General features: G+C 52.8%; 1 protein-coding gene across 1 annotated transcript in view; it reads right to left on the bottom strand.

Moving 5' to 3' along the window:
* The window catches only part of VAV2 (vav 2 guanine nucleotide exchange factor), a 164,275-nt gene that overhangs the window by 12,205 nt on the left and 140,063 nt on the right, over positions 1-12,007 (bottom strand). Inside the window, exons 12-17 of the mRNA XM_006863824.1 lie at positions 10,618-10,703; positions 9,995-10,127; positions 8,244-8,258; positions 6,455-6,564; positions 5,441-5,542; positions 5,070-5,158 (exon numbers count right to left, since the gene is read on the bottom strand). Of these exons, the coding sequence (XP_006863886.1) occupies positions 5,070-5,158; positions 5,441-5,542; positions 6,455-6,564; positions 8,244-8,258; positions 9,995-10,127; positions 10,618-10,703 (535 nt within the window). The remainder of the gene's footprint in view (positions 1-5,069; positions 5,159-5,440; positions 5,543-6,454; positions 6,565-8,243; positions 8,259-9,994; positions 10,128-10,617; positions 10,704-12,007) is intronic.

The following is a 12,007-nucleotide window of genomic DNA, read 5'->3' as shown; positions in this document are numbered from 1 at the left end:
AAATAACCCAAAACAGAGAAAGAGTTCGGGTGGGTGGGTAGGTGGCCACGCACTATGTGTCCCTGACAAAAATGAAGGCTGAAGTCCAAAGCCCAGTACCTGTGAAGGGCCCTTGTTTAGAAAGAAGATCTTGGAAGTTGTTGGTAGTTAATGTGAGGTCCACTGGAATGGGGTGGCCCCATATAAAACAGGACACAGAAGAAAGATGACCATGGCACAGCAGGGTGATGCTGTAGCTACAAGGCAGGAACTGGGGCCCCCAGAAGCCCCTGGAGAGAGCACGACCCTGCTGATAACCCAACTTGGACTTGAGGCGCCCAGAGCTGAGAGGCGGTGTGCGGGCTGCATCCACGCATGAACCGGTTGTTGTGAAGTGTCGTGGAGTCGGCTCCAACTCACAGCAGACCCCATCTAGGGATTCCAAGGCGCGCTGGCGGCTTGATGAGTGCTGGTGTTTATTAGTGCGGGTGTTAACTGATTAGCGCTAGTTAATCAATAATAATTTAATCAATAATAAATTAGTGTTAATTCCGGAACCTTGAGAAACTGAAAACTCAGGTCTGTCTGTGAAGGACAGGAAGGGAAAGGGCGAGTTCTAGGAGCTACCGCCCCTCCCCGCGGGGGGATCCTGAGTATTTGATTTGCTCTTTCACATCCCCCTACGTCTCCCAGCTCTTCCATGGCAAGTGGGCATTGAAGGATCAGAAAGGGGGACAAAAAGAGTGTTTAAAGAAAAAAAAAAAACTTATAAAGAAATATACCAAAAAATTGCCCTTGGCTCTTTCTGGGCACATTTGTGGGTAAAAATGTTAGGCTTCCTCTTTTCTTCACATCATTGATAATTAAGCTGCTTTTAGGCCCTGGATGGTACTGCTGGTTGAGCAAAGTTTTAAATTCTCCTGAAATCCCGATTTCTAGGGCCTACAAAGTTGGGGTGACCCACTCAGCCCACTGCCCAGGAATGACCCTTCAAATCCTGAGTCTTGAGCAGTGTCCTAAAACCCCCAAACCAACCCCAGTGCCATCGAGTCAGTTCTGATGCCTATCGACCCTGCAGGCAGACGAGAACAGCTCCCTAAGGTTTTCTGAGACAATAAATCTTCAGAGGACTAGGCAGTCTCATCTTTCTCCCTCTGAGAGGACGGTGGACTTGAACCTCCCACCTTGGAGTTAGCAATCCAAACACTTATCGCATAGTGTCACCAGGGTTCCTTGAGTCCAACAAGAGTCTCCTCATTACGTTCAGTGAAGATCACTTTGCCTTGAGCTCTTTTTCAGAATTCTCTTTGGGGACCGGAAGCTCTATTTGAGGGGAAATTGTTATTCTGCAAACGATGTCCTGCCACGGTGCTGTCCCCCAGAGGGGGTGTGAGAATCTTTGAACGTTCTTTTCTCTCAGGGCCCCTGACTCTTTAGTCAGAATGCACAAATCACATGTTCAATAAACTTCAAGTCAGTTTATATTATTAAATTAATAGGACATTTGATTTCATATGCTTAAATTGCTTCATGACTAACTGAAAGTGTGGCAGTTTGAACGCACCCAGAGTCCTGGTGTGGCGCTGTGGGTTCATGCGCTAGTCTACAAAGTTGGTTTGAACTGCAAGGTTGGTGGTTCAAGCTCACCAGTCGCTCCTTGGAAACCCTCTACAGGGTTGTATGGGTCGGAACCGACTCGATCTGACTCTTAAAAAGTCACAGCCTTGGAAACCCTGTGGAACACAGTTCTACTCTGTACATATGGGGGTCACAGAGAGTCAGAATCCACTCAACTGCAACCAACAACTTGAAGTCAGGGGAAAAGTAGAAAGTAACGGAGGTAAGTTGTCGATGGAGGAGCATGTGGCCACAAGGGGGCAGTGTGGATGGGGAAAGCTAAAGGCCAGGCCTCAGACACAGGTTCACGTTGTCTTCCAGCTGGGCATGTGCAGGGACACTGTCTGAGGGGCCTGGGACTGACCTCTCAGACCCTCTCCTGGACCCTGGACCAGCCCTCAAAATTCCAGTAAACTACTGCTTCACATTCCCACCGGGAGATGTAGTGGACTCAGGACAAAGCTCAGAGATGGGACCTGGGGGACGAGCAAGCCCTTATCGCAATGAGATGCCCCAATATTCATTCTTATGTAGGCAAAACGGTTCAAGCCTTGTGAGCCTCCAAGTCAGGGGACTGAACTGAGCCCCCAAAATCATCTGTGGAAAGGAGCCCTGGTTGTGCAGGGGTTAAATACTTGACTGTTTACCGAAAGGTCCAGGGGGAAAAGATGCGGCTATCTGCTTCAATGGCACTGGACGGCTAACCGCAAAGTCGGCAGTTCAAACCCACCAGCCACTCCACAGAAACCCTATACGGGGTGACTATGAGTTAAAGCCGACTCATTGACACTTATTAACAACAATATTTTGCTTCTGTCAGGATGTCTGTCTTGGGAATCCTCTGGGTCAGTTCCACTCTATCCTCCAAGGTCACCAGCAATCCGACTCAATGGCAACATTTCTTCTTCTTTAAAACCTGCTTTGTTTCATTTTGTTTTTTAATATACCAGTGGGTGTGACCTCTTTTGGGAACAGGGTTTTGTTTGTTATGTTACCCTAGTCCCTGCTGAGTGATTTCAAGAGCCAGTTAGACACAGAGAAACAAGCATAAATGGAAGAGAGAGAGAGACCCCCTGAAGATTACTACACGGGGTACAAGAGCTAAGCCCAGGGCCTTCCCTTAGAGCCGAGACTGTCCTGAGACACAGTGATTAGGACTTGTAGCCAACTGACATCAAGGGCTTCCCATCTTTTTTACTTTCAACCAACAAGGTTGTATCATCTCCAGATAACAGACCACAGCCTTTGGTCTGGATTTCATCTCAAGGTAAAGAATAAACAACATCCTGATGAACAGAGAAAAGATTGAAGCTGTCAAGGATTTCATTTTACTTGGATCCACAATCAATGCTCATGGAAAAAGCCATCGAGAAATCAACTGATAGATTGTATTGGGCGAAACTGCTGCACAAGACCTGTTTACAGTACAAAAACGCAAAGATTGTAACGCTATGAAGGCTAAGGTGTATTTTGATCCAAGCTGGGAAACTTTTCAATCACCTCATTCCCATGCAAAAACTGGCCAGTGAATAAGGCAGACTGAAGAACTGATGAATTTGAATTAGGGTGTTGGTGAAGCATACTGAATGTATATACCATGGACTACCAGAAGAACAGAGTCCTGGGGTGGTGCTGTGGGTTAATGCGCTGGACTGCAAAGGCAGCTTGAATCGCAAGGTTGGCGGTTCAAGCTCACCAGTTGCTCCTTGAAAACCCTACACAGGGTTACAATGGGTCGGAATCAACTCAACGGCACTTAACAACACCACCATCAGAAGAACACAGCGGTGTGGTCTTAGAAGAAGTATAGCCAGAATACTCCTTAGAAGGGAAGATGGTGAGATACATTTTCAAGTCCTTTGGGCATGTTATCGGGAGGGACCAGTCCTTGGAGAAGGGTATCCTGCTTGGATCAAGAAGACCTCCCAGGAGTAACAACGCTGGGGCAGTGGTTCTGTTCTGGGCTGCTGGGAGTCGGAGCCAACTCAAGCCAGTTAACAAGCCTGCTGAACTCTGAGAACATGTTTGTGAAGGCCTCCCCGTGTGGCATTTCTGCACTAGAACGGGAGGGCTAAGGGCAGTGGGGACAGTGACATGGCCTGAAGCCATCCTGGAGGCTAAAGGAGACCCGGCAGTAACACAGCTGCAGGAACAAGGCCACCAGGCCCCAGTTATGCGTTGCTGGTACCCACCGGGCAGAGAGCAACACTGGGCATGCATTCCTGGTACCCACCGGGCAGAGAGCCGCGGGACCTGCCACACGGCCTGTGTGGGTGCCCACCGAGAGAGTTGCTGACCGGGGTTTGCATTGCCCCCCTGAGTCACGGGAGCAGAACTAGGCCTTCAGGGCTCCCCAAATCTGTGCCCTCTGGCCGCTCCCCAGACCTCACTCTCAGTGCCCAGTACTATGCCCCATGCATGTACCCCCTGCTCATCTAATGCTGTCGGGACCCCTGCTGACCCTGGGAGGTCCAACTGGTTCACCTTGCTCTTGTGGGAGACCTGAACATCCCCTGCAAAATCCCAAATGTAGCCCCCAAACTAAGATACCTCAGAGGAGCCCCATGGGTCTGTGTGCATTCCCACCCTCTGCTCATGTCCCTCCCCTTCCCTGGAGCCTCAGTCTTCCACATCTGACAATGGGCACGAAGAGACACCATAAAGCGTGTGTGTTAGGTGACTCTGACTCTGGCCACCCACGTGTGGCAGAGTATAAGCCCCCATGGGTAGTCTGGGCTGAAATCTAGGGATTCCAACTACCAGGCCTTTCTTTGGTGACACTGCTTGGGTGGTGTCAACCCTGGGTTGGGAAGACAAGCACAAGCTGCCTGTAATGCCCAGGGTCCCCGAGAACACCCAGGGACCCCAACAATCTCCAGGAACCATACGCCTATGGACCCCAACAACGCCCATGGACCCCAACAATGCCCATGGACCCCAACAATGCCTAGGGACCCCAACAATGCCCAGGGACCCCAACAACGCCCAGGGACCTCAGGAATTTCTAACACGCTGTCGTAAAGATGCTCTGGGAGGGGCCAGGGCGGGAGAGGTGGTGTTCAGAGAAGGTTCTGAGCCTGTTTTGGGTGGGATTCTAGAAGCTCCCGTCTGCAATGGGGAGGGTGCAAGACAGGAGGAGAAGGTCCCTGAGTGAGGGCTCCGGCACGAAGCGGACTCCATCAGACCCATTCCAACTGTGCTCTCCGACACCTCCCCCACCCAGGCATTGACCGCCCCATCCCAGGGTTCCCCAGAAGTGTGACTGGAGGACGTGTGTGCACGGTACAGTAGCTGGGGGGTGGGGCATGGTGGTGTGGCCCATCAGGACCTGAGCTCAGGGACAGCACGGCGCCCTCGGGCCTGACCCTGGAGTCCCATGAGCCCCTGAAGCCCCAGAACGGGGCAGGGAACATAGTAGCATTGCCAGGCCTAGCCTTGGGGTCCAGTACGCACCTGGGGGGGGCAGTACTCACTGATTTTGCAGGGTGGTATCACCTCCAAACACTCCTTGTGTGCCCCAACACCACACCTGGTACACAGGTAACCCTGGTAGAAGGTGCCCCTGCACCGGTGAACAGGAAAGAGAGGGTCAGGAGCCCACAACCACCAGCAGGCTCCCGCGTCCCTGCTCTCAGAGATGGGCTGTCCTTCAACGCACAAGGCCCCCCAAGTCTCTGCACACTGCCGCAGCCCACACTCCCCTTCTCCATACACCCCACTAGCTAGGATGGGGGCTTGCGGTGGGCCTAACACTTGTTGGATGCCCCCCGCGCTCCCGGCTAGGTCTAGGGGGTGGTCAAAGGTGATGAGGACGCTCTATCTGAGGTGTGTGGAGAGCGCTCACCTGAGGAACATCCTACAGGCTCTGCAGTTGGTGGTCTTGTCAAACGTATACATCTGGAAACTGTGGTGGTTGGCATTGGCTTTGTCTGGTTTGATGTTTGATCTGATCAGACAAAGAGGAACAGTATCAGCATTAGCTAGCGACCTTGCCAATGCCGACCTCCCTGTAGTCCCACCACCCCAGAACGTGGGGCTAGACAGGGCATAAGGAGTCTGGGCTCACAACCAGCTCTGTCCCTGCTGCTCCGGGTACCTCCTGGGGCCAACTTCCTGCAGGTAGAATGAGGGTCTGAGGGAAGGTTTTTAGATTATGCCACATGGGCATGACAGAATGTTCTAGACTAATGGCAATGTTCTGAATCTTGGGTGTGGGCAGGTGTAGGCATTTGTCAGAACTCAGCCCATCAATGTACACGTATGATTTCTACACTTCACTGTGTGCTTGCTGGCACTGAAAACTCTAGAAGGGTTTTATTGCATCATGAGCAAAACATGGAGTGTTAAGTATGTGCGTAGTCTTACCTTGAAATATGTGAAATACAAGCTGGCTTCAAGGCACAGGAGTGTGTGTGTGTGTGACCGCCACAGAGCTAGCAGAGTGAGGTGCTATTGTAAGGTGTTTAAAATTCATTCAACTTTACCAAATACTTGACATTTTCTAGAACAAAATGTTGGGCCAAGTATCTTGCACGGAAGTCCAGGGCTGATGGACGCCCTGCAGCACCCACACCCAGCCGTGATGCCCCCAGCCTGGCCCTGTCCAGTATAGCATCTGTTCGACAGCCCAGGTCTGCTGGTCGGATGAGTGACACTCAGCCTCAGGGCAGAGTAACACATCTCTGAGGACAGGTCAGGACAACTGGGCCCACACAGGCCATAGCATCCGAGAAACTGCCTGTCCTGGGAGGCAGGTAAACAGCTGCCACAGCGCCCAGAGGAGCTGGCATTTCCCGACAGCCCTCACTATCCGTCCATCTGCCTCTGCTCCGAGATGGCCAGTCCTCCCAGTACTCACATGGCCATCTCAAACTGCTCCATCCACTTCCGCTTCATGTCTTCCGTCTTGCAGAAAAACTGGAAGCCTTGCTTTCCTTGAAGGTGAATTAGATAGAAGCCGTAGGACCACTGTGGGAGGAGACGGCGGAGACACGCTCGGTCCTGTGTGCGCAGGCCCTCCTGCCTACATGCACATGTGTAGGCAGATGCTTGCTGACTACACATACGTAGCATGTGTATGTGTCTGTGTGCGCATGTGTGTGTGCATGCCAACATCTCTTTTGTGAGTGCATGGGTGCACTATGTGTGAGAACGTGTTCTCAAATAGGTACATGTGCACATGCCTGCAAATACTATGTATGGTTGTGTGCATGTGTGCCCCATGACTTTACAAATGCATGTTTCCTGTATGTGTGCACGTGTGCACACACTGGTGCTTATGGTTCACGTACACCTGGTCACAATGCTATCCCAAGTTTGTGTATGAACACACGCACTCATGCCTGTACCTATATGTGCTACCATGTCCTCTCACATGTGTGCCTACATGCACCCGTGTCTGTGCCCACATACATGTATGAGGGAGCTTCGAAAGGTTCATGGAAAAATGCCACTTTCTTTTCCTTCCATGTTGAAACCCTATCACATCTGTGTGTGTGCATACATGCACCATGCCCATATACACGTACACACTGCTCACACAGGTATATATGCACCTGTCTGCCTGCATGTGTTCATATGTGGGCCTCTGTGTGCATGCATGCGCTCTGTGGGCATTGGACTGCGAACTTCTAAGTTGGCAGTTCAAACCCACCGGCTGCACCTCAGAAACCCCATATAGGGTCACTATGAGTCAGAACCGACTCAACGGCACTTAACAGCTGCAACAAGAAGTGGGTGTATGCGCTTGGAGGCCCTACTCTTCTAACAAGGTATCCTGGGGCCTGCATCCTCCATCTCCAAAATGAGTCCTTCCGTGCCCCCCTCCCCCCCCCACACACACACTCTGCGGGCGTCCCTGGGCATCCCTCACATGGGAGCTGGATCTGGGGCAGCCAGGCCCAGGGGAGCACTGGGGCGTCTGCCCAGGCTCCTCCCATGGGGGCTGTCCATCCACTTTCACTTCCTAAACCTGATGTCAAGAAACCCACTCTGTTCAAGTAAAAACAAAGCAGGGGAAGGTTGTGGGCCTGGGTGTCGGGGGGACTCAGCCAAGCTGGCCCCCAGCTGCTTCCCATCCCCAGTAGGCAGATCACAATCAGCCACCCAACAGGGCTTCCCAAGGGGGTCCAGAAAGAAGAGTCTGGAAGTTATGAGTTCCTGTGTGTTAGCAACGAAGGAAGGAAGGAGAGGGGAGGGAGGAGGGGCAAAGTGGAGGAGGGAAGGGGGAGGAAGGAGGGATGAAGTGGGGGAGGGAGGAGGGAGACATAAAAGGAGAAGCAATGACAATATTAGAAATGCTTCTTCAGAGAACTATCAGAATACAAAACAAACTCAGCCTCCCGCTCCACGGCACTGCCGGGCGGGCTGCTGGACTTCCGTCTTCCACCCCTTACAAGGGACACTCACTCATCACTCACACACGCTACTTCCATGATGACGGAAGACTCGTAAGTGACCCTGGGGAGGAAGAAGGAGGAAACCCTCGCCTAGCTCAGTACACCCAGGACTCTGGCACAACACCCCTGGGGTCCTCGCTCACACCTTGGGGCCCTGTCTCCATACCCTGGGGCCCTGGCCCACTCTTGGGTTCAAATGGGGGCAATGCCACAGGCCCTGCACTGAGGAGGCAGGAAGCAGGTGCTTACCATTTTCCCATGAGACTAGGAAGCATGAGAGAGGAAAGGAGAAAGGGAGCAGGTCATTAAGAGGGTTAGCGTGGTCTGAGGGAGGGCACACTATCCATCACACAGTGCCCAGTCCCAAGCCTGGGGAGAGACTAGTCTCCTGGTTTGGATGTTCGGCTGGACTAGCTCACCCCAGTGGCTCTCCCAGCATGACCTGGCTGCACCTTACACTGTGAACTGAAGGCCAAAGACTGGGATTCTAGCAAACTTGACTTTGGTTCCAATGTCTTCTGTGGAGCCCTCCATGCAGTAGGGCAGAAAGGAGGCCAGGGGGAGCTCCGCCCCCAGCAGCCATAGCCCTGCCTTCCAGCCATGCCCCGCCCCCACACCCATGGAACCAGAGGTCAATCACAGCCCCGCCCCTGCGGGTTTGCCCCGCCCCCTTCAGCCATGGAATCACCCAAAGCAATCACAGCCCCGCCCCTGCCGGTATGCCCTACCCTTGCAGTCATCACCCCTGTAACCATGGCCCCACCCCTATTGCCATAACCCTGCCCCTACAGTCATGACCTGCCCTTACAGTCTGTCTGTAACCACGGCCCCAGCAAGCACAACCCCACCCCTACAGCCAAATCCCACCCCTGAGCAGGCAAAGCCCCGCCCCTACAGTCATAATCCCACCCCCGGTCCTCAACAGAGAAAAGATTGAAATTGTCAAAGGTTTAATTCTTCTTGGATCAACCATCAACACTCATGGAAGCAGCAGTCAAGAAATCCAACGACATATTGCATTAGGCATATCTGCTGCACAAGACCTTTTCAAAGTGTTGAAAACCAAAGGTGTCAGCTTGAGGACTAAGGTGTGCCTGACCCTCATAAGCATGCAAAATCTGGACAGTGAATAAGGACGACCGTAGAAGAAGTGATGCTTTTGAGTTATGGTGTTGGAGGAGAATATTGAAAGTGCCATGGACTGCCCATAGAACCAACAGATCTGTGTTGGAAGAAGTGCAGCCAGAGTGCTCCTTGGAGGCCAAGATGGCCAAACTTCGTCTCTCATACTTCAGTCATACTGTCAGAAGGGACCAGTCGCTGGAGAAGGATATCATGTTTGGTAAAGTGGAGGGTCAGAGAAAAAGAGGAAGATCCCCAGCGAGGTGGACTGGCAAGTGGCAGCGTTGATGGGCTCAAGCGTGACAGTTGTGAGTTTGGCCCAGGACCGGGCAGTGTTTCGTTCTGTTGTGCATAGGGTCGCTATGAGTTGGTACCAACTCAATGGCACCTAACAACAATAAGAAAGTCCTGTCCAGCCCTTGCAGCATGGCTCCACCCAAAGCAGCCACGTGCCTGCTCCTCCCTACACATGGTCCACGCCCAGGTTAAGTTCAGGTCCCCTGGAAACCTTGACTTCAACACTGCAGTCACAGCCCCACCCACAGCGGTCACAGCCCCACCCCTCCAATGCCCAAACCCTGATGTCTGACCAGGCACAGCCAGGCCCAGTGAGTCCTCCTACAAATCCAGGTTCTACTGAGGACAGGGCGCAGGACATCTCACACAGGCTCCTCCTTCCCGCCACCAGCTCCTCACCTGAGAACTGGGGTCCCGAGAGTGCCCCAAGGTGAGACACAAGGAGCTGAAGCCAGCACAGGGCAGCACCATGCCGATGGGCCAAGGGCCCCTCCCAGTACAGACAGAGGCTGGCTGCTCCCTCACCCACCCAGGTGTTCTCTGGGGTCTGCCCCTCAGAAGGCCCAGGAGTCACGGCCCACCTTCTTGATGTCCTTGTTGTTCATGGGGTCGTCAGTCATCTTATGGAAGAAAAGTTCAATGATCTCTTTCAGCTCGTAGCTGTAGCCCTTCCGCTTGCAGACGATGACCACCTTGTCAAACAGGAACAAGTACCTGGCCAGGAGTGTGGCCAGAGCCCCTCAGTCGGCTGCACTCCTGCATGGAGGGCTGGCTCGGTGCTGGGGGACAGCCTGCCGGCGCCCTATGATCTGTGCCCTCGGCCACAGGAGGGTCTGTGCTATCTGGAGGCAGTGCTGTAGTGCCCCTGAACTTCGAGCCCACACCTCCACGACCAGCACCCCAAACACTAGGGTCACCCCTCCCCAACCACCACTCCTGGCAGCAGCCATCCACAGCAAACTTCTGCACCCATTCTGGGTGCGTCCAGGCCCCAGGGACTGAGTGTGTGGGCAGGGCAGCCATTGGGGACGGCTGGCAGCCGTTCTCCCAGAGGAGGAAGGAAGCAATTAGAATGGAACAACCGCTGTTAGCCAGGCAGCTCTGCCACAGGTCAGCCCATTTCCAGGACTGCTTGGGAGCAGGGTCCCCTGGCCACAGCGACAGTCCACTCCAGGATCCCGCCCAGCGCAGGCCACCCACTCACCTATCCTGCTTGGTGTGGTTGGCTATGGACCGGACTTTTAATTCACCATCTATCTTCGGCCTCCCAAACTCCTCCAGTTTCACTTGCTGGGAAACACAAGAGTGCCCAGGTCAACCAGGTGCCAGTGGCCTCCAGCTCCCCTGACCTTACAGCTGCCCCGACAGTGGGTGGGCGGGAGTCCAGAGGGCTCTCTTGAGAGACTAGAGACCAAAGGTGGCAGGCAAACAAAGTGAGCCCAGTGGTTTCTGGTCAGGTCTTCAGACAAAGGGGTACAGAAGGTGGGAATAGCATTGTCCCCCACCCCAGCCTTGGGCACCCAGGACAAAGAGCCATTGATGCTGTGGTGGGGGTATCATGAAGGCAGGCGAGCAGGGTCTGTAGGTACAGCCTGACACAAGCCGTGAGCGAGATGGGAGAACAAATGTTTCTCAGATGGAAGGGCAGCCAGCAGTTCATCGTCCACAGGAAAGGCCCCAAGATTCCCCTGTAGCTCCCTGAGATTTCATTTCCATTTCCGCTGGGGCTGACCCTCTGCTTTGATTCAGCAACAGCTCCGCCTGATGAGTTCCCAGGATGGCTTTCGAAGGAAGATTCTCCACAGAGGAAAAGGACATTTTCGGAGCTTTCTAGAAGCTTCAGAAGACAACGACCAGGAGTGCAGCTTGGGCACCACCTCCAGTTCCTATCTCTAAAGTACAGAAAGGAAAGACACGAACTTCCTCGGGTCAGCAACGGATTCAAGGAGATGACGCCGGGGCTGAGGCCAACTCTCCATACTGACGATACTAGCTGACCATCACTGGTCTATGTTTCCTAATGAGCCATTCTATGAGCTCATAAAACTTTGCAAAGAAAAACTCGGTTTCCTGTTATAAAAATAATACTGACCACAGCCCAGTGTATAGAAAACATCAATGGTGCTGTGGTCACTGTCCACAGTTTAAGCCATGTCCATCCTTCCCCTCCTAGGCACTCAGACATTTGCTTTCTCACTACCGTCGAGTCATCTCGATGCATGGCAACATCATGCACAACCCTTGTGTTCCACAGTTTTCATTGTCAAATTCTTTGGACATTGACTGCCATGCTTTTCTTCCTAGTCTCTATTAGCCTGGAAGCTCCGTTTAAATCGATTCAGCATCATAGCTACACAGGAGCCTCCAATGACAGGTGGGTAGTGGCTACACATGAGACGTATCGATTGGGACTCGAACAGGGGTCCCTGCATGAAAGACAAGAGTTCTACTACTGAGTAACCAACTCCGACATTTTTCTTTCTTTCTTTTTTGTAAGCTGGGGACGTATCCTAAGAAAGACTCCAGAGAGCTCTGAATAGGAGACTAGTCCAAAGAGACGGTGTTGGTGTCACGTGCGCAGACTAACGGAGGCG

This window comes from Chrysochloris asiatica, unplaced genomic scaffold (genome assembly GCF_000296735.1).
Source record: "Chrysochloris asiatica unplaced genomic scaffold, ChrAsi1.0 scaffold00056, whole genome shotgun sequence".
Taxonomy (NCBI): domain Eukaryota; kingdom Metazoa; phylum Chordata; class Mammalia; order Afrosoricida; family Chrysochloridae; genus Chrysochloris; species Chrysochloris asiatica.
The sequence above is the reverse complement of the archived record's forward strand: the minus strand, read 5'-3'. Positions and strand labels throughout refer to the sequence as shown.